The sequence below is a fragment of the Prunus persica genome, chromosome G1 (assembly GCF_000346465.2).
Source record: "Prunus persica cultivar Lovell chromosome G1, Prunus_persica_NCBIv2, whole genome shotgun sequence".
Lineage (NCBI taxonomy): Eukaryota > Viridiplantae > Streptophyta > Magnoliopsida > Rosales > Rosaceae > Prunus > Prunus persica.
Genome location: NC_034009.1, coordinates 6,628,110 through 6,649,718, shown reverse-complemented (window position 1 = coordinate 6,649,718; position 21,609 = coordinate 6,628,110). Strand labels below are relative to the sequence as shown.

At 35.6% G+C, this 21,609-nt stretch overlaps 5 protein-coding genes across 5 annotated transcripts; 3 read left to right on the top strand and 2 right to left on the bottom strand.

The window, feature by feature from the left end:
- Positions 3,694-5,178, bottom strand: LOC18793282 (probable xyloglucan endotransglucosylase/hydrolase protein 23). The gene is made up of 3 exons (XM_007223149.2): positions 4,752-5,178; positions 4,463-4,656; positions 3,694-4,254 (listed from the first exon to the last, which is right to left on the bottom strand). Exons 1-3 carry the CDS (start codon positions 5,031-5,033, stop codon positions 3,840-3,842), a joined length of 891 nt encoding a protein of 296 aa, XP_007223211.1. The 5' UTR covers positions 5,034-5,178; the 3' UTR covers positions 3,694-3,839.
- On the bottom strand, positions 6,616-8,767 carry LOC18793637 (xyloglucan endotransglucosylase/hydrolase protein 22). Its single transcript, XM_007226873.2, has 3 exons — positions 7,774-8,767; positions 7,473-7,666; positions 6,616-7,113 (listed from the first exon to the last, which is right to left on the bottom strand). The coding sequence occupies exons 1-3, from the start codon at positions 8,020-8,022 to the stop codon at positions 6,702-6,704; spliced, it is 855 nt and encodes a 284-aa protein (XP_007226935.1). The 5' UTR covers positions 8,023-8,767; the 3' UTR covers positions 6,616-6,701.
- Positions 12,272-13,568, top strand: LOC18789609 (NAC transcription factor 29). Its single transcript, XM_020565346.1, has 4 exons — positions 12,272-12,533; positions 12,633-12,910; positions 13,050-13,305; positions 13,399-13,568. The coding sequence occupies exons 1-4, from the start codon at positions 12,272-12,274 to the stop codon at positions 13,566-13,568; spliced, it is 966 nt and encodes a 321-aa protein (XP_020420935.1).
- On the top strand, positions 15,287-16,879 carry LOC18791059 (probable xyloglucan endotransglucosylase/hydrolase protein 23). Its single transcript, XM_007223098.2, has 3 exons — positions 15,287-15,636; positions 15,736-15,929; positions 16,196-16,879. The coding sequence occupies exons 1-3, from the start codon at positions 15,358-15,360 to the stop codon at positions 16,602-16,604; spliced, it is 882 nt and encodes a 293-aa protein (XP_007223160.1). The 5' UTR covers positions 15,287-15,357; the 3' UTR covers positions 16,605-16,879.
- LOC18789215 (probable xyloglucan endotransglucosylase/hydrolase protein 23) lies at positions 19,342-20,951 on the top strand. The gene is made up of 3 exons (XM_007224592.2): positions 19,342-19,698; positions 19,784-19,977; positions 20,276-20,951. The coding sequence occupies exons 1-3, from the start codon at positions 19,411-19,413 to the stop codon at positions 20,685-20,687; spliced, it is 894 nt and encodes a 297-aa protein (XP_007224654.1). The 5' UTR covers positions 19,342-19,410; the 3' UTR covers positions 20,688-20,951.

Genomic DNA, 21,609 nt, shown 5'->3' with positions numbered 1-21,609 from the left:
TTTTTCCGTCAGTATTAAAAGACGTTCCGTTACATGGTGTGGGCCCCACTTCTTTTAAATTGCTTAACAATGGAGAATAAGTATTCAGTTTCAGAAAAAGGGAAATTGGGTGAGAAGGGGAAATTGGGAGAAGAGGGTAGGGTTTATGAAAATCTGTCCAGCAGCCTTATGAAAATCTGTCTAGGATTTTTGGTGCACTATTCTACTCCACTGAGGTGCTGCCCTCCTACTCATCACCCCTATTTGAGCTTTTGCACAGTGGGGTTCAAAACCCTAGGGATTCCATTATGCCAGTGCTCCATCAATGGCGGGTTGAAGGGGGAGACGTGAAGTAGCCTGAGCTCCAAGGTTTCATCAAGTGGCTCCGAGGGCATTGTCACTACCCCCATGCTCTGCAGATTTCAGAATGGATGAGCGATGAACTAAATAAACCTAGCCCTCTTCTTAATCCTAGCCTTCTTCTCCCAATCTTCTCTTTTCTGAAACTGAATAACCCTTACTTTCCATTGTTAAGCGATTTAAAAGAAGTGGGGCCCACACCACATAACGGAACGTCTCTTAATACTGACGAAACGAGTAATGTGAGACAGTTTTTAAAAGTGTAGGGGGTATTTTGAGACGTTTCAAAGCACATGTGGTAATTTGAGACAACTTTGAAAGCACATGGGGCATGTACATAAAATAATACTTTGAGAAAACCCTAGTCCTTCTCTCCCAAAAAAAATTCCTATAGCCATTTTCACTTTGAGGGTTATCTATGTAGTTTTCACCTCCACTTTTGTGAGAGTTTTTCATATTTCCTTTGTGAGAGCTTTTCATCTCTCATTTTTGAGAGTATTATTTATATTGTTATGATTTGGTTTTTTTTAAGCTTTATCTCTTTTTGATTATTCTGAATTTGCAATTTTAGTTGGGATACCTATGCCAGAATTTCTTCAATCATGCATGATCGTTAGTGGAGGTGCACCAAATTGTCTTAATTTTAATGTTAGACCTCTTCATTATTGTAATGGCCCTTTATAGCTAGTGGTTTTTTTTCACTGAATTATAAATGCAATCCTAAAATTTTTAAATTTTTTAGGACTATTATTATTTTTTAATCCTGTAATATAAAATGTTAGTGCTTGAGAAAAATAAAATAAGAAACTTTCATTGGAGTTTTTGGGGAAATGGGAAGGTGAGGAATGTAATGTTTGCCTCAAAATCCCAGTGGGAAATGAACATATATATATTTATTTATTTTAGCAGAGTGGAAAATGAATTTGTGTGCTAAGATATGGACAAGTTTTTATTGATTTTTTACTTTTTAGTATTTGTCTAATCCGAAATGGACAAGTTATGGATATGGATATTGTTTTTTGGAACAGTTGGCATTGCTCAGACTGCCTTTGTGCGCATCTCCTACAGCTGTGGTTGCTGGTTTTGTTTTCAATTTATTTAAGTTCTTATATTGTTTTATAAATTAACGCGTGGCATCAATAGAGCATGACACAACCTCATTGTGTTTTATAGAGCTCGCACCTCCTGCGTTGCATTATAGCCAAATGTATCACGCATCCATGAGGCCATTTTACACATAAGAATTTTCCAATGTAACTACTGGCAAGCTAATCACGTTTCTTTAAAAGCGGTAAAGTTCATATCGAATGTAACAACTCCTAAAAATAGCACGTCTACCTATATTTTCACAACTATGATCTAAAAGTTCTCTTATTGCAATGTGAATACACTTCTTATAATCTGCATCAGAAAAGTCTCGAGTGCATTCAAATAATCTTGAATCTGAATATTTGAAGAAGCAACCTGCCATCCAGATTAGAGCTCCTCTACTGCGCGGGCAACTGTGGAATAATAGGAACCGTACCCACCCATGGGGAACCTAGTTTATGAATGGGCAGTCTAATGAGGAGAAATATTTTGTCAAACATTTCTCTCTTGCTTACTTTATTTTACAAATTTTACCAATACACTCATCTTGTATGTGAGCTCTTGATGCTCTCCTTTAAGAAAAAAAAAATGGGGAATAAATTTCTTATACCACAAAAGTAAATGAAGCTTATACTGTCACGAACCAAAAGTTCATTACCGTCTTGGCCATCATGGATCAACGATGTGTAGTATTATTACAAATTTGCATAGACCTCCTTTAAGAACTCAACATGCGCACACAAGAGCTGAACAGTTTAACTTAAAAGATCCCCTACGGGGAACTCGTGTGACAATGTGTTCTAGAATGTTTGAACCATAAATATGCAAAGAAATATAAAAAATAATTTCGCTTAATATGTGAAATCTTCTTCACAAAAATGGACCAACATTTCCCTTCACAACTTGGAGGGGAAAAAACACCTCAGCGAACTGTGACCCAACCGCGTGCCCAATAAAAACCTAAGATCCAAGCTAACCTACGTTGTAGCCTAGGTGAGTTTATTTTTTGTAGACTAAAATAATATCACAGTCCAGCCCAACGCAGCCCAGCCCACGTGACATCCCCAACCCAGCCAATTAAAATCTCATTAACAAACATATCTTACATGTCTGACCAATAAGTTAATAACAATACAAAAATTAAAACTAACGCAACACACAAATAAAATCCCATTAACAAACCTACACTACACCACGTCTGACAAATAAAAAATACAAAGTAACCCCACACGAGACCACTTATGCAAAAAACATTCATTCTCTCTTTGCTGAGTTACCTAAGCACTATTCTTCGGGGAAAAAAAAAAATTCATCCCTCCTGCGTGTAGTGCAAGCCAAAGCCATCACCCATGTCATTCTTCAAGACTTAATTAAAGGAGGTCATCTTCAATTCTTCATCTTCTTTAATTTTCTTCTTTAAATTTGTTGATGTTGAAATTTTGGAAATTTAGGGTTTATTAAGCATCAATTAGGGATTTACAGTTGAGACTTATAAATTATCAATCATACCGTCGAGTAGGTTTGTACATAAGGTAAATTTAGGCCACGCCATTTTGAAATCATGGGTTCGTCCCTGTATGGAGAGGGTAAGGGGAGGAGAAGAGGAAGGGAAGAGAGAGACCAACAAAAGCTCTAGGAAAGTGGAAAGAGCGGGAGAGAGGATGAGAGAAAGGGAAAAATATGGGAAAAGAAGAAGGGGAGAGGATGAGAGGAAGGGAGAAGAGGGGTGAAGGGGAGGAGGGGTAGTGGCCACCTCGCCCCTAACTGAGGAAGGGTTGGTTGTCAGCAAGGAGAAAAATGATCAAGTTTAGGGTTAGGAATTCTGACATGTCTAAGAAAGCACATTAGTTGTGGACTGTATACGTAGTTATTTTTCAGTTATAATACATGATTTTTAAAATAGAATATTGTAATAATGCACATTATTCGTGTATGTTATCCTTATTGTTTACATACTATTGAAAAAATAGAGATAAGTTGTTTACATATTATTGAAAAAATAGAGATAAGAAAATAAAATAAAATAAAATATTATTTTTATTTAATGGTTGAAGTTTTCACCCTATATTTGAAAGAAAATTTTCGAATAATACACGTACGTACGTATAATATATTAAGTAAATTTAAATTTTAATAACTATGCAGGGCCTCGATGGGCCCAATGGCAAGCCCATCAACCCTATAGAAAGTGCTTTAGATTGGCATCCTGTATAATCAGAGCCAGGCCTAAAGGAAGCCCTGTGACGGCCCAAAAGAAAACAATTTGAAAATAAAGTTAATTGAACCCTTGTATATATTATTAGAACGTGAAGTTATATTACAACAGAAAATACACTGAATAAGGTACGCATGGAAAAAGAACAAAAGAATTTTAGATTAAAGAATTAAAACATGGATTTAATTTAAGCCATTTATGACTTGCATTCTGTAGGGAGGCCCTGGGGAAATCGCTTAGCGTCAGTGCAGTAATTATAGATCATGTAGTTTTTCTGCACCCATCTCAGCCTCTCCTGCCTTGTTAAATCAAGCTCTTCTGAGAGCCATGCGTTGCTAGTTGATGCAGAAGAGGAAGAATTTTGAGATGACGATGAGCTGCATGAAGAAGCTCCATTTGATGAAACACAAGCATTGTTGGCATTGAAGTTCCTGTAGGAAGCAGTGAAAGGAGCTCTGCTCCAATCTGTTTTGATAAGCCCACCCCTTGTGGCCCAATCATCTGCATTCCATAGGCTTGAATAGATCCTCATTGGTTGGTTCTTTGGAAACGGAACACCGTTGGATTCTTGGTTCTTGAACTCTCTGATGGGAGTGCCATCTACAGAGAAGCTGAAACAGAGCAAACACAGAGTAAAGTTAGTGGAGAATGGACTATAGAAGGAAAAAATACATGTATTTAGACCGCAGACCACACGGTGGCATGAGGGATCGCAGAGTTGCGAACAGTTCTACCACTAAATCTAAGACCGCATTGGCATGTTGAAAGTTGAAAGTTGAAACTTGATTTGAACAAGATTTGGGTTATTGGGTTACTTACACAATGCGCTGTGGGTTCCAAAGAATTGAATAGGTGTGGAAATCAGCAGTTGGGTCAAACCAGAGATAGAATTGTTGCTCTCTGTTTCCTTTGCCTTGGCTGAAGACATTGGTGTGAAGAATGTAAGGATCACCACTCAAGTTCCCCAAGAACTCAAAATCTATCTCATCCCAGGTTGAACCCTTTGAGGATAACTGCAAAAATCAACAAAAAATTCAAATAAATCAGCCAGATACAAGAAAGCTTCAAGAAAATGGAAGTGTAATAAATATTCCAAAGATGAACTTACATAGTAGGCTGTGACAGTGCCAGCAGAATTTCCAGGGACAAGCTTGAGCTGCATATCAATCTTGCCAAACAAATACTCATTTTTGGATTGAAAGCCAGAGCCAGAGGCTTTGTCAAGTGAGAGAGTAAGAAGCTCGCCATTGTTGAGAATCTTAGCTCGACCGTCTCCCCATGTTATCTGAAAGTCCTGGTTGAAGTTACCAGCAGAGGCAACCACCAAAGAGCTAGCAGCAAGAAGAGCAATCAGTAGTATGAATGAAAAAGATGATTTGAGGGAAGCCATGGGTTTTCTTTGGAAATGAGTAAAAAGAAAGGAGAAATATTCAGATGGAGAGAATGACACAGAGATAGAGAGAGAGAGAGAGAGAGAGAGGGAGAGAGCTATATTGCTGTGATTATGAGAGTCTGGTGTGCATAGAAATATAGCATGGCTTGCGCTTTATATAGTAGTGGATGATGTGGTTCTGACTGAAGGGAAGGAGATTGGAAGGTTGAATTTGCTAGCTGTGCCCAGTTAGATTTCTCATAAATGCAAAGGGGAATTATTTACAGGACGCGGTTTTGAACAGATTTTTTAAGTGAGGAAAGTGTTTGCATGGGGAGGTGAGGCCCAGTTCACCTTTAGCCTTCCCTTTACCAAAACTTAGACCATTTGCTTGGTTCTATCCAAAACCAAACCACCCCACCACCGACAATAATATTATATATGTATATCTTTATATGTTGTGGACCAAAAGCCATATCCACACGTTTGAACAGGTGAGAGGAGAAAACAAAATCATCATAAGCATTAGGCAATACCTATTTGGGCCTAAAAATCGCATTGCATGACATGTTTGATGTTGCAAACTGTTACGATCACCAAACTCCTCCTTTTTATTTATAGTCAAATTTGTTCATTATAGTCTTTTATTTATTTTTCTCTCTTTTATCTGTTTGTGCTTTATATGTTTCATGTGTATATGCATGCCTTTGATAACACCTTAGTAGTACTAATGCGTGAGAAACTTTCATTGTCTCGTAATTTAGACTATTGTTTGTATTAAAACAAATATATACTTATTTATTAGTAGTTTTAATAAAAGAAACTTACATCTTTTTATAAATCGTTGTATGAAAATAAAAGATTTTAAATTTTAAACAACAATTAGTTTCCTCTCATTATCTCCTTTTTAAATCACTCTTTAATGTATTTTATCTTCAACATTATATATGTTTTCAAAACCCTACACATGGATTTGGGCGACTTATATTTCAAAGGTTGTCACCACCACGGTCAGAACGGGGTAGAAATAGCATTAATGTTCAAGGAATTAGTTCTTTAACTAGAAATGAATTGTTCAGAACACGCAAGTTATTCAAATGTGTTGTCATATAACCATTGGTCATGATAACAGTCCAAGACTCGCCTCCTACTGCATCGCATCTCAAAAATTGAAACCTACTTTCTGACTTTATTTGGGGAATTGATCCTCAAGAAAAGCTTCTTGCAAACTCAGAAAAGAACAAAATTCTTCTTGGTTCTACTCTAGTCATAAAGGACAATGGTAAATCAGTATTGTAACCGAAATCAGTAATACATATAATTGAAAACTAATGACAACTGCTATTAATAAGAATACACAATTCTAGATTAAGGTTGGTTTTTGAAATTACACTAATATCTTTGCAATTTCAAATTATTTTCACAAAACTCATTTCTTTCATTTTTCATCGAAAAAATTAACAGTAATTAGAGCTCATTTCTTTCATTTTCCATCGAAAAAATTGACATTAATTAGAGCTTACAGTGCACGTGCAATCTAATCTTCAAGATCAACATTGTCATTTGAAAAACAAAATTATGACATCAACAATTTTTAGGTGGAAAATTAATGGTATGGGTTTTTGTGAAAGTAATGTGAAATCACAGAGGTGTTAACGTAAATAATTCTTATTTTATTACATCCATCTAGAGTTTTATTCTACATTCAGGAGGGAGGCCTTGTGGGAAGCGCTTTATATCTATACAATAGTTATAGATCATGTAATTCTTTTGGACCCACTTGAGCCTCTCTTGCTTTGAGGTATCAAGAACTTCTTTGAGCCACGATTTACTGGTAGGTCTTGACGTCGAAGATGATGATGAGCTACAAGAAGATGCACCAGAAGACCATACGCAAGCATTGGCGTTGAAGTTTTGATAGGAGGCTGTGAATGGAGCTTGTGACCAATCTGTCTTGACCAGCCCTCCTCTTGTTGCCCAGTCATCAGCATTCCAGAGGCTAGAGAAAATCCTCATTGGTTGGCTCTTTGGGAAAGGAACTCCAATGGATGCCTCTAGGTTCTTGAACTCTCTAATGGGTGTGCCATCAACAGATAATCTAACAACGGAAAATTATAATTTAATTTAATTTAAATTCATCAAATAAATTTTCGTTTAATATGTGGGCAATTTTATATTACCATATTTTCAAATAAGAATAACGTGGTAAATAGAATTAGGGTTCGTAAGAGAAAGGTCCATGTAACTCCTATATTATAGACATTTTTCATTTCCCATGAAAAACCCAAATTTAGGGTTTATTTGACCCAAAAAAACCCCTTTACTCATAAAATTAAGAATATAACAACATAACTTGTGAAAGTGTTGATAAAATAACATTTGTTTTACACCCACGTACATAAATAAAATTCAACATTATAACATGTTAGACTGTTCGAAAAATAACACTTTGCTTACATGATGCGTTGGGGATTCCAGAGGATAGAGTAGGTATGAAAATTAGAGGTGGGGTCGAACCAGAGGTAGAATTGTTGCTCTCTATCGCCTTTGCCTTGGGTATATATATTGGTGTGAAGAATGTAAGGATCACCGCTCAGATTCCCCAAGAACTCCAAATCAATCTCATCCCATGTTGACCTTTTTGATGATAGCTGCAACAAAAAAGCATATATAATTAATTAATTTAAGACTCACCAGTCTCCAAAAATTAAAAAGTTTTATGCAAATATTAATATAAAATTAGAGGCACGTGACTCACATAGTAGGTAGTGACAGTGCCAGCAGAGTTTCCAGGGACAAGCTTGATCTGCATGTCAATTTTTCCAAAGAGATACTCGTGCTTGGATTGGAAGCCTGAGCCAGAGGCTCTGTCGAGTGACAAGGTTAGGAGCTGACCGTTGTTGAGTATTTTTCCACGGCCATCTCCCCATGTAATGTCGAAATCTCCGTTCAAGTTTCCAGCATAGCAAACCAAAATGGAACTAACCAATAGCAACATTAACAACATTGGAAAACAAAACGAAGCCACTGACTAATTTAGGGTTTAGTTATATTTCTAATTTGATTGGATATTGGTTTGGTTGGGAGGGAGCAGAAATCCTATAAATGCTTTGAATAATGGGTAAGAGAGCAAGAGAAGTAAGTATAGTGGCGGGGCAAGAAAGACTTACGAAGGTGTAAAATTTTGGTGAGTTGGTGAGATTTGGGAGGCATGGTTTTGCAGAGAGAGAGAGAGAGAGAGAGAGAGAGAGAGAGAGAGAGAGAGAGAGAGGTGGAGGAAGGAAGGAGATAATAATCCCAGGGTGCCAAGTAGTGAGGTAGAGAGGAATAGGTGGACACAGGTGGCAAGGAATGAGACTAGTCCTTGTTTTGATGTGTGAAAATGTGCATGTCACACAAGTGCACAAACCATGCAACCTTCACTAGATAACACGCTTTGAGAGCTTTTTGACCAGTTTTTATTTTTTATTTTTGTCTTTGGGGTTCAGATTTTTATTTGGCAAGCTGCCCAGCCTACTGATTTTGGTCGAATTACTCACCACACTACTAGCAGGTTCTTCCTCCCCTAGCACAAACCTAAATTAGTTCCTTGCAGATAAGTAAATGAATATATTATGCAAGTAGTTTTCAAATTAAAGAATATTAGAGAGGTTTAGCCTACAGGCACGCCGTCAGAGCCCAGGGCCCCTCCCACTGCTTGAGAGTTTACGGTTTAACGTTCTATTTCACTCTTTGATGGGGTTCTTTTCACCATTTTCTTACGGTACGTAGTATTTCACTATCGGTCACCCATAAGTATTTAGCCTTGCAAGGTGGTCCTTGTTAATTCATACGGAATTCCACGTGCCCCATTGGGAAACAATGGCCACCATTTAAATATAGTGGCTGGGAAAAAATGGCTTCTACTCAATTTTCTAGTAGTGCCCTATAGCATCTTGGTTGTGTATGAGAAACCCCTCTTTTCTGTAATTTAGACTATTATTTGTACTTAAAAAAAAAAAGAATATACTAAAGGGGTTAGAGACAATATGCATTGAAACCTGATCTAGTCTAATTAGAGTTGAACATAGAAAAAGGATAGTGAGGTAACTGATTTTGACATGAATTCTATTGAACTAAACTATAATTTCACTTGCAATGATGCAATTCAATAGCTTATAAATTACAAACTAGATTTTTTAAATGATTAAATAAAATAAAACGAATAAAGTTAATTACGATAAGAATTATACAATCAAAATGGTTTTAAATAGATTTAAAAATAGACCAATTTTGAATACATATATATATAAATTAACAATAAAATTTTCTTCAGTTGGTGATAATATTATATTAACATTTTTTTCTGAAGAACTGGAAGTTGAGATTAAATGAGACACATTAGAACAACCTCTTTTTCAGGGTATTGCATAACAAAATTGAATCTGATTAAGCATGCATAAATTCAAAGCATGGAAGCCAATACAAAAACTTGACCACATAGAAATCAAAACAAAGATTTGACCACATAGAAACCAAAACAAAAAAGGACTTTACCACATTGAAACCAAGCAAAATTCTTATACAAATAAGTAATGGTTAGTATATATATTAACTAGACGTTTTTTTTAAAGGTTTAAATGTTAAAATGGTCCCTGTGTTTTACCTCATCGGCTAATTTAATTCCTGTGTTATCAATTTGGCCAATTTAATCCCTGTGTTTGTATATGTTAGCAAATGTGATCCTTTTTGCCAAAATTTTGTTAAAACTGGAAAAAAAAATATTTCAAATTAATTTTAAAAACTGTAATTAATTATTACATATCCAAATTCAATCTAAAAATGGAATTAAAAAAAGTTTTGCCTCCCCCAATTTCACGCTTAGAACTCAACCATCTCCCAAACCCATAGCCACTCTCACTACACCCACTTCAACCCCAAAAAATACACATTGTGTGCTGGTAGTGGAGAAGGAAGATGATTGCGACAAGAAAATACAATTGACTATCACTTTCTTTGCTAGAGGACGCGAGAACATCGCTTTTAATAATTAAGTTAATTTGAATATTTGTAATTAATTAAAAAAAATTTCTTTAGTTTCAATTGAATTTTGACAAGAAGGACCACATTTGCTAAAATATATAAACACATAGATTAAATTGGCCAAATTGATAACACATGGACTAAATTGGCCGATGAGGTAAAACACAGGGACCATTTTAACATTTAAGCCTTTTTTAAAACAGTAAAATAAATCGGCTAGTAGCTTTGGGAAAAAAAAAATAACGGTTAGTTTACACTAATTAAATGTAATAAAAAAAATTAAAAAGTAATAAGTAATGTTGTCTATGTTTCAATGAGGGAGAGACTATAGAGTTATTATGGTGGGCCAGCTTATTGAAATGAATTTCATTTCAGATTTATTGACCTCTAAAATGAACTATTGATCCCTGAAATGAAATATTTATCTCTGAAATAAATTGAACTTTACCACTGCAAGTCAAAAATTCAATTTATTGAAATAAATTTGAAATGACCCTCACCATTGTAGATGCTCTAACAAAAAATAAATAAAAAATTATATCAGTTTTAAATATTTTTTAAAAAAAATTGTAATTAATCAATTAAATATATTTTTATTATTTAGTCCACGTGGCGAGATATGGGTGGGTTCACATGGCAATATTAATTTCCACGTCATTATTTAACGAAGAATATGACAGTCAAACTAACAGAGGTATAAAAGTGATATGAAAATAAACGTTATGTATGTGACTAAAACAAAAAAACTGGATGTATCAAAAGCTGAAACTCGATAAACGTCAATGTAGTAAAATGAAAATTACCCTTAAATTTTCTTATATTGGATATCACCATTTAATAATATGTTTCATTGCGTTCATTAATATCAACCATTTACTACCAACAACTAAAATTCCTAAACCATTCGAATTTCATATCATCACTATCTCAAAATTTCTCGTTGTAAATATTACGAAATTTTCGCAACTATTGTACACGTATTCGACTGGCTTAATGTAGCGGATATAATATCTTTTAAAAGTTGAATAAATCATGGCTTGCTGCTTAGTGGACAAGAATGAGTTATTCAACTTTTAAAACAGCAAGCCATGATTTCCTATCAATAACTGGAAATGAGGATTTGAAAACTGAAAAGGGGCTAAAAAAATCCTTAGCAGATCTTAATTTTGTTTAATTTTGTTAATACTCAGTGTACTAGCTTCATCAAGAATATTAAACAAAACAATATTCCTTCGTGCAAATTATAGCTTGCGACATTCTTCCTTCTTGCCTCCTATTTATAAGAAAAAAGATGCAAGTATTTTCCTTAAACAAAGGAGATGTCAATGAGATGAAGGGGAGGGGGGTTTCTCACATATACACAACCGAAATGTCATGGGCGTTCAAATATCTCTTGTCTGTAGGTTAAAGTCTTTTTCACTATACTAGAACCTGTTTAGATAGACCAAAAGCAAACAACCTAATGCTCTTAAGCTTGCTGCAACATACAAGGATGTGCATTATTTGCCTGCCGTGTTGATCTAAAGGCCTAAAACCGAAAACGATCAACCCAAAACACTAGTGATTTCAAGGCCCATTGGGAAAGTAGGGACGCTTCTCATTTGTTTGTCACTCAAATTCAACACATCTAAATATTATTCTTGAAATAAATTAAATTCTTTTGATACGATGGAGTATTATGGGCTTAATGTAGAAGGAGTCAGACTAGAAACCAATACATCATTGCTAATGTTTTCACCTTCATCCATCTACTTTTCTGAAAAACCATTTCCAAACCAGCTCTTCAATTGTGAGTTCCTGCCATTCTTATGTCCCCTTGGAATTTGAGGGTAAGTTCAATACTTGAAATAAATTATAAATGGCACTGCATGGGTTAGTCAACTAGCGAATAGAGTGGCAGATCATGCAGCCCTTGCATTTGCAAAATGGATGGGATTCCTATAATGTTGGTCCCATGAGTAAACTTCGGCTTTACTTTATCCCCAAGTCCAACGAAAAATAATATTATATATAGTTACCTCATAATAATAATAAAAGAAAAATAATGCATAGAGATATTCATTGCTTATCCAAAAGATAATGGCGATAAGGACTCAAAACTAATTCTAATCACCGTTCCAAAAAAAGGTGAACATCTCGCACTCAAATTCTCGTACTGACAATAAGCATATAAGTCCAACTACTCCTCTCATTAGTCCCATAGCATCAAAAAGCGGGACATGCTCTAACAAACCATGGAGAAGCAAAGTATAAGTAGCAAAGCTTCCATTGTCACCAAGAATGGCAGTGATCTCCATGGAGGACATACTGGCAGTTATGATTCTTATTATGATGATGCTTCTTACTTCGATTCAATTCCACCGGGGTATAGATTCAAACCCTTGGATGGAGAACTTGTTGCTATCTACTTGAGGAAGAAAATCGCCAACGAACCATTGCCTCCGAATAAGATTCATGATGTTGAACTGTACAGATTCAACCCAGACACACTGTCAGGTCAGTTATTTAATTCTTATGCTATATCCTAGTTCATGATCTTTACATGTTAGTCTAGGTAAGCCTTCAAGTCTGTAATTGGTTTATATATATTTGCAGAAATTTACGAGTCATATGGAGAAGATGAGATGTACTTCTTCACATCAAGGGACAAAAAGTACCCTAATGGTGCACGTCCGAACCGAGCAGCAGGGGATGGATACTGGAAAGCTACTGGGGTTAAAAAAATAGTGAAGTTTGAGGATGTTGAAGTTGGTAGCAAGACATCACTGGTTTTCTACAGAGGAAAACCTCCCCATGGTGACAAGACAGACTGGAAGATGCATGAATTCCAAGTCAATGCTCCTCCCAAGAGAAAAGACAGAAATGACATGAGGGTTTGAATATTCAGTGATTTTTACTACTATTTTCTCCAAATTATTATTTTGTAACTTTTGTTTTTCTTTAAGATTTTGTTGTGCCTCCCAATTAACACTTAATTTGACCTAATTAAGTGTTTTCTTTTTCTCGTTGCAGCTTGATGACTGTGTTTTGTGTAGGATATATAACAAACACAACCACTCGAAAGATTCGAACCAATCGAATAATAATGGTGTCGAAATTCAGGAACAACACAATGTTGGAAGTAATTCACAAGACAATGCACATGTTTCTGGTGAAGTAGTCGATCATCCTCCAGCAAACTCACATGAGCTAACTTCTTTGTTGTCTAACCAGAAGTGTTATTACAATACTGATCAATCAGAAAATCTCAACAGTGCAAATTGTATAGGTAAGTACAACACATATCCAAAATCTATTGAGTATTGTATAGGTGAGTATTCATGATTTAGGTCACAAATCAATCAATTTATTGTTTGTACAGGTTTTGATGGTCCTTTTGGAGTGGTATCAATTTCATCAGCGCTTCCATTCCAGAATCCTCAGCAATTCAATGGGTATCAAAAACGTCAACGTTTTTGCGATTTACCATCAGAATTTTATACTAACTATGACCAATGGCTCAATGACACAGCCAAAGACTTAACCCACTGACTTGCCACAGGCATTAACTGTGGGAATTTAAAAAACTGCGGATTGTTTGGACCTGTTTGCTAGGAACTTTTTATTTTTGGTTATCTTGTTTTTTTTCTTTTTTTTATAAGTTCATTTTTATATGTTCTAAGAAACAAGAATTTTCTTTTTCTTTTTGCTGTGTTCTATACGTATTTAATTTGGTTACTACTATTGAGAAAGATAATTTTTAAATATTATATTCAATAAATTACTGTTCACAATGTCATCTGATTTTATATTTACCATATTTAAATCATGAATACTTCACCAATTTTTTGAACTATGAGATAATTAGTCACATATAATTAGTCATAGAATTTTGTAACAATGAATTTTATTTAAATAATTTTCAATTCAAAGATTGGTAAACCATCTGTCATAAATCACTTGAAGTTATTGTCAATTTTTTCTGAAGTTATGATTTGTGTGACCTACCTAAGCTTGGGATAGCCTAGGCCTCAGCAGCACAAGAAGTTAGGTCTCAAATAGGTAAACGGTAGGCTCAACCATTTTTGTCAAACCATGTGAGTAATGAACTGGGCCTATCGATATCAGATTACTACGTAGGCCCCTACGTAGTCCTGGACTTGGGGAAAAAACGAAAATGTTACTGAGCTTTTTCTCTCGCTCAAGATCTTTTATTCAAATACAACTTTTTTTTTTGATTTACAAAGTAAATTACAAAGAAGATCAGATAATGCAACCAAAAAGTCAAAATTTAAAAGATAAACAACAGAAAAAAAAATTGTTAAAAGCAAAAAGAAATCAGTTATTCGTTATTTTCAAAAAGTTTAAAACAAGATGACACTTTAATTTTGAGGATGTTGTGGCAATTTAAAACGAGAAATCAGTTATTCGTTATCTTCAAAAAGTTTAAAATTGTTATATCAAATTGGTTAGCTTGATCCAACGGTTAAGAGATAGGACCTCACTTAAGAGTCATTTATAAGGCCCTTATTATAGAATGACTCGTATAGTATAGTATGACTGGAAAAATGGTTCAAGTTCAATGACCTCGCCCGAATTCAAAAAGTACTACTTAAAGCCATCCACTATTTTCAATAAAAATAAATACACGTAAATAAAATACAACTGTTTATATTTTGTATCTGATGCTTAGTATGATCACAGTTACATTGTTTTATGGTTCTATTTAGATTAGTTGTTTTATAATAAATACATAAACAAACAGCATCCTAGGCTTGGCAAACGTCTAGAAGAATTTGGTTCAAACTCTAGAAAACTCAAATGTTTGACATGGTCAATTACTGGAGCAAGCTGGAACTCGAGAAAAAGAGTGGTTAGATCCTATAGGTTGATGTAGAAATGAAAATAGAACTAAAATTTAATTGGTCAAAATGGCTCAAGAATGACCATAAAAAATAGTTTAATTGAAAATAATTTGGTGAGCTAGCCACTTTATCATGCCGCCATACTTTCTTAGATGCAATTAGTATGTGTGAAAAATAGAGAAATAGCATTGTGGTTTCCTCCAACCAAACCACTTTGGTATGAAAATGATTGAGCAAAATGCATATTTTGGCATCCAGCTGGTTACATCTAGCTTCTCTCCTTTTCCCCACACGCTGATCACCAACTTGCATATTCATCATAACATTGAATGAATATAGAAAATTAAGAACCTTTCAACACACGCATTTCCAATGCTATATAAATGTCACAACTGAGATCACCTTTTACCATATTCAAATTAAGCAAACCTTTGTCTTCCCTACACAAGTCCTTAGGTCAAGCAGTACTTCAAGAAATGGCTACAATTTTATGTCCTCCAAATTATGTTCTACTAATTTCCCTCATGGTTGGCTGTTTCGTGGCTGCCTCTGCTAGCAACTTCTACCAGGATTTTCAGGTTACGTGGGGCGATGGGCGCGGAAAGATTCTCAACAACGGGGAACTTCTTACTCTCTCGCTTGACAAGGCCTCTGGCTCTGGCTTCCAGTCCAAAAATGAATATCTCTATGGAAAGATTGATATGCAAATCAAGCTTGTCCCTGGTAACTCTGCTGGCACTGTCACGGCCTATTATGTAAGTCATTATTTTTCACATTAATCTTGGTTAAAGAGTTTAGAGTTCTATGCTAATTAATTTCTAATGCACAAACATGAATTTGTATATGTGGTGCAGCTGCGCTCAGAAGGGTCTTCATGGGATGAGATAGACTTTGAGTTCTTGGGGAATCTTAGCGGTGATCCTTATATTGTTCACACAAATGTTTTCAGCCAGGGCAAAGGCAACAAAGAGCAGCAGTTCTACCTCTGGTTTGACCCCACTGCTGATTTCCACACATATTCGATTCTTTGGAATGCCCAACATATTGTGTAAGTGCTCAATGATATACTAATATTCTCGAAAATCTTTTAAATTTCGCAGAGTCTAGCACTTTATGTTAGCACAGAATCTAGCATGTTACGTTGTTAAACGGTTATTTCGGACCATTTACATAAAACACGTGTCCAACGTGTGATGCCAAATTGATAATCGGACAACAAAACATGCTAGATATCCCGCAAAAGAACACATTAGTTGCTGAGAATAACATTATTTTCTTTGCAGTCCTTACTGAAATATATTCTCTCTGTTGCAGCCTCTATGTTGATGGCACACCCATTAGAGAGTTCAAGAACTCGGAGTCGATTGGTGTTCCATACCCAAAGAACTTTCCCATGAGGATATATTCAAGCCTCTGGAACGCTGATGACTGGGCTACAAGAGGAGGTCTGGTCAAGACAGATTGGACCCAAGCTCCTTTCACTGCTTCATACAGGAATTTCAATGCGGACAATGCCTGTGTATGGTGGTCCTCTGGTTCCACTTCTTGCACTTCTTCAAATTCTAACTCAACCAGGTCTGTTTTGCTCTCAGAAGAATTAGACTCCACCGGCCAAGAGAGGCTTCAGTGGGTGCAAAAGAATTACATGGTTTACAATTATTGCACAGACACAAAGCGATTTCCACAGGGCCTCCCTCCAGAATGCACAGCCAACAAATCTTAGACTCTAATCTTGCAACCAAATTTTGCAAAAGCTACTTATTTATGTATTAAATTTATTGAGATGTTTAAAATAGGGTATTTGATTCGTCCAAAAAAAAAAAAGGGTATTTGATATTTCTTACAATTAGTGTAATATGTGAGATAGAAAATGCCGTTGTTTACTGTAAAAATGTTATTTATAGTACATTATGATGTTTATGGTATGGAATTGTAAGGTGTTGGCTTTGAAAAGAAAGTTTGAGTGAAAAAACACTCCTAGAGTCATTTCACTTTGAATTGAAGGGAGAAGGGGGGAGGTGGGACTGTTTTTCATCCCCTCTTTCCCTCTTCTCTTCCTCCCTTCTCCCCTTCTCCCATTCTCCCATTCTCCCATTTTCATAGACAAAGTTTTCCCTATTTGTTTTTGTTTTGTTATGATTTTCCTTCAACCATCACATGTGTGGCTGCATCTAGGTGTTGGATCTCCACCCGCGTTTCAGCATTGGATCCCCACCAACATCCTTTTTGCGGTTTCTTTATGTTTGGAATAAATCGTAGAGACTCTTTGGGTTCTCTGTGCAGTTTTCATCTCTCCTTTTGTGAGAGCCTTTCACCTCTTCTTTGCAATAACTTTTCATCTCTCCTTTGTGAGAGTTTTATTTGTATTGTTTTTTTAAGTTTTATCTTTTTTTTTCTTTTTTTGAGTTTGCAATCTTAGTTGAGATGCCTATGCTAAAGTTTCTTCGATCTTGCGTAATCGTTAGTGGAGGCGCACCATATTATCTTAATTTCGATGTTTGATCCCTTCGTTATTGTAATAGCCCTTTGTGACTAGTGAATTTTTTGACTGAATTATGAATGCAATCTTAAAATTTTTATATAAAAAAATAATAACACATTTCTAGTCTTTATAACCCTTGGTCATTTTAATATTGGGCCACTTGGCGGCTCTTGTTTGGACTTGGATTGGCTTCGAGCGCCAATTATATATATGTAATTAATCAAAAGATCGGACTCAGAAATAAACACAATCGAAGTTCTAGTGCTATGTGCCGCCAACATAAGGATCATTTTTACACCAAATCAGAATTCAATTACAATTCCTAGCCGCAAAACTCTTCCTGTCTAGAGAAATGGTTGCGATCCATCCGTAGATGATGGTGACCCCTGTAAATCTGTGAGCTCGGTTTAGTAGTGAGTCATGGTTGAAGAGTACACCTCCCCGATGAGGCTATGCTCTCAACTGATGTCAACTCGGCCCTATTGGGCTTATATGAGGCAGTGGCCTGTTTAATGGGCTTGACCATGGCCCAAACCTTGGGCTGTTGTGTCTGGCCCAGTTAGGTCTGTTATAGCTGATGGCTTCTTGGGAGAGAGGATGAGATCATCTACAAAAATGGGAGATTTCAGGACCAGCTCTTCTAATTTAATTGATTTCTACTGCTGCTTAGCATCCACAACCTTCTATATATGAGACAAATTTTTCATACATAATATAAACTCTCAGTAACTTCTCTATTAAGAATGGCTAGCTTGGTAGTGCCAGTGGAGTATAGCTCAGTTGGTTGAGTTCTTCCACCTGCACCGATGTGGATAGTGTTCGTAGCCCTCAACCACCAAAAAATATCTGTGTAAAAACTTCCCCTCCCCCAATTGCTTATACTCATAAAGAATGACTTGATACTTAATTGAGGTGATACATTGAAAAATCAACTCCAGAACTCCACCTCTAATGCCCACATCTTTCATAAAAGGCTTTGAATAAGTATTGTCCCCAAAATGGTGTTGTTTGAAATTTATAAACTCGCAAACGCATGATCGAATGTAATATAGATGTGTAAGAATGAAGTCGTATCCAAAAGAATTACGTGAAAAAGATAGAAAACTAATCAAAACTCTAATTAATTCAATTACTAACCTAGTTGATTCGGTTGGTTAGTTGGTTGAAACAGAGAAATAAATTGAGTATAAAAAAATATGAAAATGACAATAAACTAAAATAAATATTAAATTAATGAGAAGAATAACTAAGGTAATAGAATCCACACCACTATTCCATAAAACTCTAATTATTTATCTAACAAATTCAATGGAGTAGCAATCTAGAAATCAATCTACTGCTTTTTTAAGATTTATCGTTTAAGCATACAAATTAATGAATCTTATGTAAATTTTCTTTCCCTCCATAAATACAAATTGGAGTTCTTAGAATTAGTTCCACAACGATTAGATGTGATTGTTATTAAAGAAACACACCGGGTCTGTGGGTAAATATTACCACAATATACATGCATAATAAATCAAGAGGCAGATAAATAAATAAACAAATATTAAACTCTCAAAAAGTCAAGACAAGTAAACCACTGGCTAGTTCAATGCATGTGTCAACGAATGGTTTGTTACACAGGTGGGAAACAACTGGTACTTGTGATAGTAGCTAGCTGGCTAGCTGCTTTCTATAAGCTGGGTGCCCATCACGTTCGAGCCTATATTAGTCTTGGCTCATAGTTTCCCAGTGACATGAACTTTCTGAAAGCAAGTCAAATACTTATTTATTTTCTGGTTTTCTCCTATTGACATGGTTTGTGAATATAAAAATCATAAACCATCAACGAAAGGGCAACTTCGATAATCTATGATTGATTAAAATGTAAGCCACGAAATCAATTTGTTGTTGCCACACACTATGGTTTGCACATCGTCACGATTATAAATAAGCAGCCTTCCTCTCTCAAAAAAAGAGAAAAAAAAAGAAAAAAGAAAAAAGAAATCAGTCTGCCAAAACCACTCAAATTAAATTTCTGTTTTTCCAAATTCTACATCAAGCAATGGTTTCTGCTTCTGCTTCGAATGTTTCCGCCATTTTACTGCTTTTCCTTTCCATAATCAGCACTTCTAGGGTTGCATTTTGTGGCAAGTTTTATCAAGATTTTTACATAACATGGGGAGGGGATGATCATTCTAAAATGCTCAACAATGGAGAGCTCCTAACTGTCTCTCTTGACAATGTTAGTGGCTCAGCTTTTGAGTCATATAATCAATATCTATATGCAAAGATAGATATGCAAATTAAGCTTGTTGCTGGAAACTCTGCTGGCACTGTCACTACCTTCTATGTAAGTCTCCTGAGAATTAAATGCATTTTTACACATGTATTGCAGAGTTTATGTGTTTTCTGATACTTGTGGTATTCTGTTTCAGTTATCCTCAACAGGTTCATATCATGATGAGATAGACTTTGAATTCTTGGGGAACCTTAGTGGTGACCCTTACATACTTCATACTAATGTGTTCTGCCAAGGCAAGGGCAACAGAGAGCAGCAATTCTACCTTTGGTTTGACCCCACTGCAGATTTTCACACGTACTCTATACTTTGGAATCCCCAAAACATCATGTAAGTAAACATAAAATGTTAAATAAACTGCATTTAATTTTGAATTTATGTATTAGCTGATCACATGATGTAAAAATTAATATGTCCTCCAATGATTAATATTGATCACATTCTTGCCACGCCGCGTACCCAGGGTAGAGTAAAATCTCAAACCTAGTGTGACATAATGTTATAGAGCTTCATATGGTATTGATTATTAACATATCACAATTGTCACATCATGTGATGAATTACTATGAATTCACAAACATACAAATCTTTGCATTTTGGTTAATAATACTCTTGCATGTATATGTAGCTTCTTGGTTGATGGCCTCCCCATTAGGCAGTTCAAGAACCTTGAGTCTTATGGTATTCCATTCCCCAACTACCAGCCTATGAGGTTATACTCCAGTCTCTGGAATGCTGATAACTGGGCCACAAGAGGTGGACTGGTGAAGATAGATTGGACCCAATCACCCTTCACTGCATCCTACATGAATTTCAATGCTGATGGTTGCATTTGGTCTTATGGAACTTCTTCTTGTGATTCAAATTCTCCAAATTCCAATGCCAACAAAGGAGCATGGTACTGGGAGAAGCTTGATTATTCAGATCAAGGGAAGATGGCATGGGTGCAAAATAATTATATGATCTACAATTACTGCACAGACACAAAGAGATTCCCTCAAGGCTTTGCTCCAGAATGCTATCTCACCAATTTGCCCTAGCCAGAGGGCTCACACCCCTATATTACTGTTTTATTATTCATTTGGTTTCCATGCAATTTTTCCAAATTCTTGCTTTTCTTTTCTCCTTATATTTCTGGTACCGTGGTGCTGGTCCAAATAAAACATAGATGATTGCTCTTAAAATGTTAAACGAAGTGTGTTTAGGTTTCTTTTTTCTTCAATTTCCATGCATCATGCAGGACTTGAAAATGTGTTCCCTTTAACCTTTTCATCAGCAATGAATGATATAGACATATTACCAGATGAAGATACAATTCTATAATAAAACATAATGTACATATTTCACCCCGATGCTCAAGTACGACCCTATGTATTTTTTCTGGGGTACAAAATTAATCTTTTTCTGGGGTTTGTCTTCTGAAATTTCATATAGGTGGAAAAACAAGTCAAAATTGTTTAATTTCATGTGAGTGTCTTTAATATCGATGAGCCACGGGTATATGACCTAAGATGAATAGATAAATACTTTTAATCACTTGAGCTACAAGCTTTTTGCTTAGTTTAATCGTGTTTGGGTTTCTAAATAAACTCTATCTGCTAATTCCTTCTATCTTCCAATATAGATCCAAATTGATTAGTCTAGTCTTGTACAGCTAAGCTAGTAAGGTTGGTCAATTCCTCGCCAATTTCAAATTCTAAGTATTTGCGACAACTCTGACCTTTCTAGTTACTTGGAAAGTCAGTTAATTAACTTGATGATGTTTTAGCCAGAATCAATTGAAAGAATCAGTGAGAATTTGATTTGCATTCTCTTAATCAAGTTTAATTAAAGATAAACAGTAGGATGCACATCATCAACTTGAAAAGATTGAAAGGAAATTAAGTAATTTCATAAAGAAAGAATCTGAATCCGGATCCGGATCCGGCCCAGTATATACACAAAACTCAGAACCTTACAAAC

Excerpts from the sequence above, each read along its gene's own strand:
- LOC18793637 (XM_007226873.2), bottom strand. The coding sequence starts at position 8,022 with ATGTTGTTAATGTTGCTATTGGTTAGTTCCATTTTGGTTTGCTATGCT. Across the intron at positions 7,667-7,773 it reads GCACTGTCACTACCTACTAT|CTATCATCAAAAAGGTCAAC; the intron begins GTGAGTCACGTG and ends TTTTTGTTGCAG. Across the intron at positions 7,114-7,472 it reads TGGAATCCCCAACGCATCAT|ATTATCTGTTGATGGCACAC; the intron begins GTAAGCAAAGTG and ends TTCCGTTGTTAG.
- LOC18789609 (XM_020565346.1), top strand. The coding sequence starts at position 12,272 with ATGGAGAAGCAAAGTATAAGTAGCAAAGCTTCCATTGTCACCAAGAAT. Across the intron at positions 12,911-13,049 it reads AAGACAGAAATGACATGAGG|CTTGATGACTGTGTTTTGTG; the intron begins GTTTGAATATTC and ends TTCTCGTTGCAG. Across the intron at positions 13,306-13,398 it reads CAACAGTGCAAATTGTATAG|GTTTTGATGGTCCTTTTGGA; the intron begins GTAAGTACAACA and ends TTGTTTGTACAG.
- LOC18789215 (XM_007224592.2), top strand. The coding sequence starts at position 19,411 with ATGGTTTCTGCTTCTGCTTCGAATGTTTCCGCCATTTTACTGCTTTTC. Across the intron at positions 19,699-19,783 it reads GCACTGTCACTACCTTCTAT|TTATCCTCAACAGGTTCATA; the intron begins GTAAGTCTCCTG and ends ATTCTGTTTCAG. Across the intron at positions 19,978-20,275 it reads TGGAATCCCCAAAACATCAT|CTTCTTGGTTGATGGCCTCC; the intron begins GTAAGTAAACAT and ends ATGTATATGTAG.
- LOC18791059 (XM_007223098.2), top strand. The coding sequence starts at position 15,358 with ATGGCTACAATTTTATGTCCTCCAAATTATGTTCTACTAATTTCCCTC. Across the intron at positions 15,637-15,735 it reads GCACTGTCACGGCCTATTAT|CTGCGCTCAGAAGGGTCTTC; the intron begins GTAAGTCATTAT and ends TATGTGGTGCAG. Across the intron at positions 15,930-16,195 it reads TGGAATGCCCAACATATTGT|CCTCTATGTTGATGGCACAC; the intron begins GTAAGTGCTCAA and ends TCTCTGTTGCAG.
- LOC18793282 (XM_007223149.2), bottom strand. The coding sequence starts at position 5,033 with ATGGCTTCCCTCAAATCATCTTTTTCATTCATACTACTGATTGCTCTT. Across the intron at positions 4,657-4,751 it reads GCACTGTCACAGCCTACTAT|TTATCCTCAAAGGGTTCAAC; the intron begins GTAAGTTCATCT and ends TGATTTTTGCAG. Across the intron at positions 4,255-4,462 it reads TGGAACCCACAGCGCATTGT|CTTCTCTGTAGATGGCACTC; the intron begins GTAAGTAACCCA and ends GCTCTGTTTCAG.